Source organism: Balaenoptera ricei, chromosome 6 (genome assembly GCF_028023285.1).
Source record: "Balaenoptera ricei isolate mBalRic1 chromosome 6, mBalRic1.hap2, whole genome shotgun sequence".
NCBI lineage: Eukaryota > Metazoa > Chordata > Mammalia > Artiodactyla > Balaenopteridae > Balaenoptera > Balaenoptera ricei.
In genome coordinates, this window is record NC_082644.1 from 34791570 (window position 1) to 34803052 (window position 11483).

At 38.5% G+C, this 11483-nt stretch overlaps 1 protein-coding gene across 3 annotated transcripts in view; it reads left to right on the forward strand.

Annotated features, from left to right (window-relative positions):
* SLC35D2 (solute carrier family 35 member D2) overlaps positions 1-10705 on the forward strand; it is a 66095-nt gene extending 55390 nt beyond the window's left edge. For all 3 annotated transcript variants that reach the window (XM_059926308.1, XM_059926309.1, XM_059926310.1), the window contains 4 exons: positions 573-640; positions 8172-8250; positions 9235-9317; positions 10048-10705. In XM_059926308.1, the coding sequence (XP_059782291.1) occupies positions 573-640; positions 8172-8250; positions 9235-9317; positions 10048-10150 (333 nt within the window). In that variant the 3' untranslated portion in view covers positions 10151-10705. The remainder of the gene's footprint in view (positions 1-572; positions 641-8171; positions 8251-9234; positions 9318-10047) is intronic.
* The last annotated feature ends 778 nt before the right edge of the window (positions 10706-11483 follow it).

The window sequence follows — 11483 nt, forward strand, 5'->3', positions numbered from 1 at the left end:
GCCACCTGTAAGTTTCTAAACAATTTCATTAAATCCTCACATTGACCTTTTGAGGAAGTTTTTAAAAAAATAATCCGCATTTGTAAAATGAGCCTGAGGTTCAGGGAGGAAAAATAATTAGCCCAATGTCACACAGCTGGTATTACCCAGGATTTTTTTTTTAAATAAATTTTATTTTTATTTATTTTTGGCTGTGTTTGGTCTTCGTTTCTGTGTGAGGGCTTTCTCTAGTTGTGGGGAGCGGGGGCCACTCTTCATCACGGTGCGCGGGCCTTTCACTGTCGCGGCCTCTCTTGTTGTGGAGCACAGGCTCCAGACGCGCAGGCTCAGTAGTTGTGGCTCACGGGCCTAGTTGCTCCGTGGAACGTGGGATCTTCCCAGACAAGGGCTCGAACCCGTGTCCCCTGCATTGGCAGACAGATTCTCAACCACTGTGCCACCAGGGAAGCCCTACCCAGGATTTTTGAAACTGTATTTTCTGTTTGCGAAACTGGAATTTGCACTAGAGTGTACACACTGGTAAAACCAGTATTATTAATCTAACCATTAGTTTTCTTTCTTTTTGATAATAGGCTACTGAATTCAACCAATGGAAGAATGTTCTATTTATCACACAGTTTCTTCTTTCCTGTTTTTTGGGGTAAGAAGCCGTAGATAAGAAGCAGCTTTGGTCTGTGGTATCTCTTAACAAGTCAAATCAAAATATACATTCTGTCTACTCTGTCAGAATCCCTTTGTGCTTCTCCAACTTCTACTGAAAAGTAGCACTGCAGCAGAGGAGTGGATTGGGACCCATGCTAAATGTGGCCTCCAAAATATGATGTTGCATATTGATTTCTGAAAGTTAATTTGAAATAAAATCAGCTGCCCTATCAAATTCAAATGTGTTTTTTGTCTTTGTCACAATGTCCCAAGTTTCCCAAGGTTCTCACGTCACATAAATATTTAGAAATAACCATTTTCTGTAGTGTTGTACCTGTTATATTCAGGGTGTTTTCTGAGGAGATGCCCAGGCCATTATATTGCCCAATAATTTTAGGCTTTTGTTCTTAAAATTTTCTTTAGGTATAGCTTCCTGTTGAGTGACCATGCAGTTTGTCTTTTTATATGTTCCCCAAACTTGAAAATTCATTTTCATGAATAAATAATACATACAACTAGTAAATAATCCAAAAGCTGCAAAAGGATGCATAGGGAACATAAGGCACCTCCCTTCTTCCCTGCCTTGTGGCACTGCAGTTTTCCTCTCCAGAAGCAACTGCTGTTTGAAGTCTTTGGAGTATCCTTCCTGGGCCGGGCTCCATGTATACACAAGCACCTGTGTCTTATCCCATAAGAAAGGGTCTTTGAATGACTGTCTTGGAATTATTTGTCAAAAGATTTTTCCTGTGAAGAAAGATGAATTCCCCCTTACTTTTTAATATTACTAGCACTGTAATTTTCATTGTGTGTAAATGAACTAAGATAATTCATGAGTCTTTGATCAACAGTCTTCAATTCTTAAACTTGATCTTAGTTGCAGTAACGTAATCACATCAGTAAAAATATTCATGTATATCCTCCAGTTCAGTAATTCTCTCTTTAGCTGTGTCTGATTTAATGTTTAATCTGTTTTTTGGAGGTTTTTTTAAAATTTATTTTTTATTGAGGTATAGCTGATGTACAGTATTATGTGTTTCAGGTATACCACATAGTGATTCATAGTTTTTAAAGGTTATATTCCATTTAGAGTTATTATAAAATATTGGTTATATTCCGTGTTGTACTATATATCCTTGTACCTTATTTATTTTATACATAGTACTTTGTACCTCTTAATCCCCTATCCCTATCTTGCCCCTCCCTGCTGGAGTTTTTGATTTTAACAATTTTATACTTTATTTGTAAAAGTTCCACAGTTTATTTTCAAACTTATCTGTTCATTCTTAACATTCTTTTGTTGGTCATCTTTGGGACTGTACCTTTTATTTCTTTAAATATTACACACATAGCTATTCTGTATTCTGCATCTGATGATTCTAATGTCTGCAATTCTTGAGAATCTAAATATGTAGTTGGTTGACTAAATACGTAGTTTGTGAGTGTCATTATGGTTTGCTTTCTTGTGTATTTGGTGACCTGTGATTTGTGAGCATATTATTTAATCTTAATCAGTCCTGTGGAGTGAAAATAGGAATTTGAGAAACTTTCCTGCAGTGACAAATTGTTTTTAGTCTAGTTGGTAGCCAGGTGTGCCACTGACCTGCCCTTTTTGAGGGTCTGGCCTCCGTGGGCTCTAGTGTCCCTTCTCACTTGGGGTTTGGCCCAGGGCTCAGTTTACAGACAGTGCTGTTTTGCAATGGCCTCTGCCCTGAAGCACCCTGATCCTGTACCTATTGTCTGCTGCTCTGATGCCTGCCTGGCTCAAATCCCTTATCACTCTGTACCCAGTTTCTCCCTTTTCCAAAGGGGGGATATTAGGCAATCTCTTGTGCCCCTTTCAAAACCAACAGTCTCGCAAATAATGTGTTCTTTCAGGCATTGGTTGTTTGGCAGTGGGTGAGTACTAAGTGCTCTCAGTACTTAGGCAGCCATTGTTGGATGCCTAAGTGTAGTAAGATATTTGTAGTTTTCGCAGTTGTTGACTGAGAACATATAACTTTGAAAAAAATCTACTAAGCTGTGTTTGTGAGTTACCCTTTGTGAAATCATCCTTTTCCCCCCATTACAATGAAAAAAAGTCAACCCATATCACACAAACTCAGACCAGCACGTTTCCTTGCCTAAGCCCATGTTCACCTGTGAACAGCAGAGCCAAGTTTTAGTTTTATCTCATGTCATTATAAACTTGATGAGATAATATTTTTGTTTTGTTTTGTCTTTTTTTTTTCACTTGCACTTTACTATTTAGCCATTCCATGAAGGAAATCAAGAAGTAATCCCTTTTTTTTTTTCTTTTAATTTTTAAAAATTTTATTTTTGGCTGCGTTGGGTCTTCGTTGCTGTGCACGGGCTTTCTCTAGTTGTGGTGAGTGGGGGCTACTCTTCATTGTGGTGCACGGACTTCGCATTGTGGTAGCTTCTCTGGTTGCAGAGCATGGGCTCTAGGCACATGCGTTTCAGTAGTTGCAGCACACGGGCCCTAGAGCATGCGGACCTCAGTAGTTGTGGCACGCAGGCTCAGTAGTTGTGGCGCATGGGCTTAGTTGCTCCACGGCATGTGAGATCTTCCTGGACCAGGGGTCGAACCCATGTCCCCTGCATTGGCAGGCGGATTCTTAACTACTGTGCCACCAGGGAAGTCCCAAGAAGTAAACCCTTTGACGTCAGCTGTCTGCAGTGAGTGGTGGGGTGGACAGTGCCTGAGCTGGCACTTCTGGGGCTTCTTTGTCAGAATCTTGACCCTATTTATCTACAACTACATGCCTTTTTTTCCAATGAATAATGTGCTTCCTAGAAAACAAATACTCTCTTGATAAAAGTTCTTAATCAGTGTTTTATCAGTAGTCATTTTGCATGTAAAAATGTCATAAAGGCATAGTAATTAAAAATAAATCAGTAAATGATGAAAACATTAATATTTCAGAGTCTACAACTTTAAGGGTAAAAACTAGGTAGGTCTCAATTTTTAAGTGGGTCTTTTGAGGACACTAAAATCATGGCATCATTCTAACAGTTAGGTGTCTGTACTCTGGAATCAGATGGCCTAGATTTGAATCCTGGCTTTGCCACTTTTTAGCTCTGGGTCCTTGGACAAGTTATTTACCCTCTCTGAGCCTCAATTTCCTTATCTTTAAAATGGGAACAGTGAGGTAATGTAGCTGATTTATAAGGTTATGTGGACTGAATGAGTAAAGAGCACTTAGTGTAGACATATAGAAAATGTTCAGTAAGTGTTAACTACTGTTGTTGTTGTTAATATTTCTATTTCTTGAGTCCAGCCTGTTCAGTTTGGCTGTCCTTTTTCACCCCAGACAGATTTGGTTCTGCCTATAGCCCATGACTTCAGTAGTTTTTCTTCTGTTATGTCTACTTCATCTTCAACCACCAAGTTTTAATTCTGAAACTGCTCTAGAAGGAAACTTCCATTTTGGCATGGTGCATTTTTCAGAATCCTGCTTTCTTACAGTTTCTCACTCAGAGGACACTATGATCAGGTCACTTGCTTCTTCGCAGTAATAGAAACCATTGTAAGCTTCTGAGCACATCCTTGCTTTTCAGAACAACTGGAACTGGCTGTCGCTTCTCTTCGGTTCATGCTCAAGGAGCCTCGGGACTAACATGTGCGCGTTCCAACCCTTGACTCCAGAGAACTCTCTCTCAGCTTCTTTCTTATTTTCACTGCTTTCAAATTTGCATTTCAAACTTGCTTTCTCTGACTACCAACCCTCTATTCGGAGTTGAAAATATAATTTAAAAATTATAACACTTTAAAACTGTATGTTAAGAAGCCAATGGAATGGTGAAAAGAGCAGACTTTTCTTCTGAGTTATGGTGAATGATTCAGCTTTAAGAAATGCTATTTGTAATCAAGAGTTTGTAAATAAAGCATATGATGAAGTGAAATTGCATCAGGCAGGTAAACTGGATTGTGGGAGCCACGATAATTTAATGCAGGTAGAGGTAAAATAAGACTGAAATTTAAGTTGACAAACTAGATTTTAAAAAGCTAGCTCTGCTGTTCTTTTTAATCTTGCAGAGAAGTGACAGGTTCTGGTTCATTCACACCAGCATCTGGCACCAGCCCCTAAGCCCTGGAGGCAATTATCCTAATCTGTTTCTGCCCTAGTAGCAGCCTCTTTGATCTCACTGAAGCAGTAATATATTCCTTAATAGAAACACAAATGTATCAATTTTCCCTACTCACAGCATAAAAAATGTTCTATTCTTTGAACCTTCACTGATCCTGCCAAGATGTAGGGTCCAAGAGAAAATAGGATTCTGCTGATTGCTTGGGCACAGGAGTGACAGAACCTTCAAAGAGTGTAGATATTTCCATCATTTCCCAACAAACCAAATTGTAGTGTAAAATCGATGCTCCAGGAAAATAGATCATATTTATCCCATGACTTTGGCTTCCCTGGCACACCACTGAGGTCTGGGGTAGGAGCGAGTTCTTACCAGAGATGGGCAAGATGAGATTACTTGAAATTCTTTGAAATCTGAAATAAGAGAGTAATGTGCTTGGGTACAATTGTGGTTGGTGGAAGGAGTGTAAAAGTAGCATTTTATTATTTGAACATTTGTGTTGGATTTCTATGTATGTTTGTACATGGAATGGTAACCAGCAACAAGTTGTAAACAAGGCCATTTGAGTTCTGCTTGTGACTCCCACGAGTGTGCCGTCCAACTTTGGGTTAATCAGTTATTTTTTGTGTTATTTTTCAGAAACAGGAAGAAACCTTTGAGCAAGGGTTCTGGTTCAGGGGTTTTCACATGGGCATCTCCATCCCTTGGGGCCCTGTAAGCCAAAACACCAGCTGGTATCTGTTGTCTGAATAAATGTGTATCTTTTGTATGTGCCATTATTTTTCAAATGTACACAGATGATAAGTATGATTTTATAAGTACGTAATGGCAGAAATCTACTGAGAATTCAGCAGTGCTTTTAAATATCTTTACATTTTATTAATTCACAGATGCTAAAATCAAAACTGTCATGTGAAGGTTGACATTTTTGGTGTTAAAAGTGGTTTCCTTTGCACTGAGTTAATGGAGGGTCTTTTGATTCAGAACCTTGGTCTTAGCCAAAGGACTGTGTAGGTACATATTTGCATATAGAAATAAATCATGTTTCTTAGAAAAAGTTTTAATACACTCCTTTGATCCTCGTCATTTTATAGTTACATGTCTCTGGGGACACCCAGGTGGTATACTAAGAAGTGCAGCCTTTCTGTCTGCAGAAAGTGGCTGTTCCTGTATCAGATGCCATCTGTCACTCAGGAGGACTGCTGCTAATGCAGACTCCCCGAGGAGGCTGGAGACAGGGACTCCTCCCCTCGCTCAGCCCAGCTGGTGGGTGAGTGTCCTAGTGGCCCACACTCATGCTAGATGGATATTGGCCAAGGTGGTGTCACTAAAATGTGGAATGAAGAAAACATTGCATGATTGAAACCCTGGAGTAGGAAATTTTAAGCAAAAATAGGACATAAAGGACATTCATGACTGTCCTGGGTTTAAGGCTGCACTCCAGTTTAGGAAGCCTGCAGGAAGCTTTTCTGTGTCCTGGAAATTGGGTTGGGGCCCTCCTGGGAGTTGTGATCTCTGTTATTTTATTAGACTCTTAGCTCCTCCAGGGCAGATGCTGTGGGTTATATACTCTTACTACCCAGGCCCAGCAGAGCAGGCGCCAAGTAACACCAGGTTGAGTTTTTTAATCTTTTCATTTTATGCATAAGTTGGATTATTTATAGTTCCCTAGGACTCTAAATTAATGTTGAATTTATTAAAATTGTAAAAATTTAAAAAAAACTTAGATTTTCTTAAGCCAATTTATAAATATTCTTGCTCTATTTTTAAAGCTAGTAATTTTTATATTAACATAAGAATATTTACTTTCATTATTTGATTAATGGTTTGTTAACCCAAGTTTAACTGATTGAAATCTCCTAAATAATTTACTGTAAATCAGTCTTATTTACAACTTAGTGAATTAAAAAAAAATAAACATTTAAAATGTGATTTACAAATGTAATTTACCTGATTTTTCCAGCAATTCCAAGCCTTAATAAGGCCCTAGAGAAGCTGATGGGCCAGGATGCTTTACAAGCCTAGCAACTCTTTGAAATCTAATAAACCAAACTTGGCAATGTGGTAAATCAGCTTCTTTTAAACATTTGAATACTGTGTACAGATTTAGATTTTCTTATTCCATTCAAGTGAAAATTGAAAATTTAATATCAATTGCACATTTTAAATACAAACCACAAAGGCCAAGATGTTGGATTCTCTAACTTGCCAGATTATTGTAATTACCTTAATAACAAAGACATACATTATTTTGAAGATTACAGAATTTGTTTGTAGTTGAGTTTATTCCTCAACTTAATGTAAAAGCTTGATGTACGTTATCTCTAATATTTTTTTCTCTATCATCCCTGGTAATGAACATACTCAGGACAAAAACGGTTACTGTGTTTGTGATCTAGATTCTGTTATTAACAATCAGAAGTTTGGTCCTGGACCTGCGACTGGGTGCTAAATTGCCCCAGGGGGAGTCTCCCTAATGCTTAGGGGCTGAGCCCTTTCTTAGAGTACAATTCCCAAGCTCATGCCTTCTAACTGGTGTTTAGCTTTAAAATCCAATACATCTTATACTCTCTCAGTATCTTTCCAGTTTCATTCTCAACCAGTTTTTATTGTAACCTCTTTCAACATTTAATCACCTGATTCCAGTGGATGAAATTTTACACCCCACTTAGGTTACAGCTAATTTTCATTACTACTTGAGTGAAATGAATATATTTCTTTACCTCTGATTGAATTCTACATTCCTGTGTATATGTATATTTTCTTGTCTGGTGTTTGGTCATGATTCTGTAGTCATTTTGTTGACAAGTGTCAATATACTGGTCAGTGTTGAATGCCTGTCGAATTAACTTTAGTAATAAGGTACAGGAGTACCATTGGCATGTGGAATCCATTATTTAAATCTTTGTCCAAAGCTAGCAATCATTCAGCTGGTTTTCCTTGCTAACACCAGTGGTTCTCAGAACTGGCTGCACATTAGAATCATCCATAGAGCTTTGATATGGCATATGGCTGGGTCCCCACCTCAAACCAGTTGGAGACCCTCTGCCGGGCATCATGGTGTTAAAAGTGCACCAGGTGATTCTGATGCACAGAGAGGATTGAAACCCACTGTTGTGACATCTGTTAAATGCAAGATTTCAGATCATTTAAAAAATCTCATTGTCCTTATCCCCTTTTTGTGGAAACACTGATGGGAAATGCACAGACAAAATGAAAAGGACACCTAAGGTAGAAAGTTTGGCGAATGCACGACTGGACCATTTTCCTGAAAATGTCGAATTATTGAGATGTTTTAAGATGTAGGTATTCTTAAATCTTTATGGTATGTTTTTCTTTTTTATTTGTTTAAAATACCTGTGTGGGTCACTTACTGGCTCTTCTTAATCTGTTTATTACCCAGACCAGTAAGGCACACTCAAGTGTTTTCTTCCTTGCCCCAGGTTTCTGTTGATGTACTCCACACTTTTGTGCAGCTATTACAATTCGGCCCTGACGACGGCGGTGGTTGGAGCCATCAAGGTAAGTGGTTGAAGCCTTGAAATGCACAACCAAATTGGGGAATTGACTGTTTGATTTTATTGTTGTTATTATCCGTGCTGTAGTAAGAATGGAGGCTTGTGATATTTTCATCTGTGCCTGGGTAATCCCTCCTTACGTCTTCTAATCTCCTAATCCACAAAACAGAGGGAAGACTTGCTAATTTCAAAGGAAGAGACAAATTATGACTTAAATTGGGAATGGTGGGAAGGGATGGTCTGGGAAAACCAAGTGAAATAGCTGAAAAAAATTCCAAATTTCTGCGCTAAGATACCTTGTGATCTACAGTTTGGTTTTCTGGGAGAACCTTGCTGACTAAGAAAGGGAATTCTTGTGAAGAACTGTTTTCAGTCTAGATCTATGCTCAATTATAAGGTGATTAACTCTGGGATTGGTGTGTATGCTGCGTGTGTGTACATGCATTTGAACACACACTAATGAATAGGAGGGCGGAGGTGTTCTAAATTCTGTTCTTCAGTTGCTTTGTGTTTCTGTTCATGTGAACTCCTACCGTGAGTGAGTGCTTCAACAGTAGACTTCTCTGTTGGCTGCCCAAGGGCCTCTGAGAATACACTGGACAGAGTACTGCTTGTAATTTATCAGATGTCTTAGTTTGTTCAAGTTTAGGACTAATATGATTAAAATTCACTACCCAGTGATGGTAAAGAGATGAAATCTGGAAAGCTGATTACAACCCAACTCTTACATCTTTTTCCTATGTATTAACTGGAAGAGGGTATGGATAATGCAGTTTCTGTGATTATGGTGCTGTAGTTTATTTCATTTTCTTTATAAAGCCATATGTAACGGTTTTTATCCACTTATTCAATATTCCCATGAACCCCTACTATATGCGAGTCTTTTTGAAAAGTAACTAAAATATTTAGTTTCAGGTTTCACTATATATATGAGGTTTCCCCCTAAAGCCTTTACTTTTAAATTCACTAATCCTCTCTTTTTCTGCAGAATGTATCCATTGCCTACATTGGAATGTTAGTAGGTGGAGACTACATTTTCTCTGTATTAAACTTTGTAGGGTTAAATATTTGGTAAGTGGGATTTTTAAATGAACTCATTTTAGTAAAATACGAATTTTTAAAAGTCTGATTAATATGTTATAAGTGAAAGAGCAGGAGGTGTTTTGACTTTACAATTTCTAGGATAAAATTTACTTAAATCATTCAGTTCATCTCTTTTTATGACATACTCTTTCATGTGGACCATGGGGACATGTAATGAAAATTCAAAGGGTTGAGATCTAATTTTCTGTTTCCTCCTCTCAGAAAAGCCCTTAAGTTGTGTGTCTTCCTTTTGAATGGGCCTCACTAAATCTGTGCTCCATTGAAGTGCCATGTGCTAAGGATATTGGGAGGAGTGACTAAGATACTTTTGAAAGGCATTTTGGGGTCTCAGAGGTGGGACACCATTTTAGGATAATACTGTATAGTTTATTCAAGTAATAACCAAGTGCTTATTTTTTCTCCAAGTTTCTATATTAGACTTGATCTGCTCTTTTTCTGCCCCCAAAGATTTGTAAATAAAAGGGTTAATTCTCATCGATTAATACACAAATTTGAGGAAGTAAAACAGGGGCCTCAATAATTCCCTTCAAATTAAGCTGACTGCATTGTAAATCACCTATACTTCAATAAAATAAAGAAAAAGAAACAAACAGCCAAGTTTTCAAAAAAATTAAGTTGACTGTATTTATAAAGATGTCAGTAACTGTTGGTTGTACCATCTATGGAATTTATTTTCACTCTTTTATTCTCCTTTCAGCATGGCAGGGGGCTTGAGATACTCCTTTTTAACTTTAAACAGCCAGTTAAAACCTAAACAACCTGTGGACGAAGAAAACATCCCTCAAGATTTGAAGGGCTAGAACCTGGGGCAGAATTGCAGACTGGCTTGCAGACTGACTTGCAGACTGGGGGGAATGAGGGAATATTCCCAGCTGTTTTGGTTGTGGCACTCACCCCTGGTTAAGGCACAACAGGAATGTCTGCAAAATGCAAAGAGAATCTACATCATGTGCTGCATGAGGAGCCATCATCAGCCCTGAGAAATGTATCCGGGCAAAGCCTTACCAACTGAAAGTGAATCTTCTCAAAATAAACCACTGGTGAAAGGGATTGTTTCCAAGGCACTTGCGTGGACCACACATCTGTGTGCTGTTCCAGGTACTGCGAGTGCTTCAAAGGAGGTAAAAGGCCGATGCCGTGAGGGTGCTTATCAGCACCTTGGCCTTAATTTCAAAGGTCCCAGCCAAAGCAAAGTGCCAGTGAGAACATTTTTTCTGGTTTAAACAGACATGTCTTTATTTTAATAAAATCAGCCACTTAACTGCCAGTAGAGTTATTTGTTAGCTTTGATTTGATCTTATATGTTGGTATCTTTTCCCAATCATCAGAGTAAAATAAAAAATAATTTATATGCATACCTCATACTGTGATATTATTGTAGACAGGCAGAAAAACAGTAGGTCATTTATTCAGTCTGCCTTGAAGGGTAATATTCCTTTTAAGGCTCATGTTGGAAAAATTACAGAATAACTCAATGGAAAAAACAATATTCAGTGTGCCCTGTCAACATTTAAGTTGGTCATATTTCTCTCCTCTTCTCCTTCCAGGGTTGTTCAGGGGCTTTGAAATTCAGATCATATGGACTTTAACCAAGGTACATGTTTTTCCTGGGCTTGCCTGACCCCCCAGACCAGTGGTGTGTGGGAAGGAACCCCGGTTTGGATGAGAGTTATTATCATCTCCATCAAGAAATGGACTGTCCCCGTCGGGGTCGTGGTGCAGGGTAGGGCCCCAGTCTGGAGGGGGCCAGTCAGGAGCTCTTCTTTCTAGTCTTGTCTTCACTGCTAACCTACCGAGACCTTCACAGGTCACCTTGCCACTGTTGCCTCCATTTTTTAATCTTTAAAATGGAACTATGTCTCCAAATCCCTGCCAGCTCTGACTTTCTAAGTTTATAGAAGCTGAACCAGATGGACAGGGCAGCAAATGAAGGAATGATTGTGTTGACATGTTTCAATTTACTTTAAAATTTAAAAAAATTTTAATTGTAAAATACACACAACATAAAATTTACCACCCTAACCATTTCTAAGTGTACAGTTCAGTAGTGTTAAGTATATTCACATTGTTGTGTAGCCAATCTCTGGAACTTTTTCATGTTGCAAAACTGAAACTCTATACCCATTAAACAAT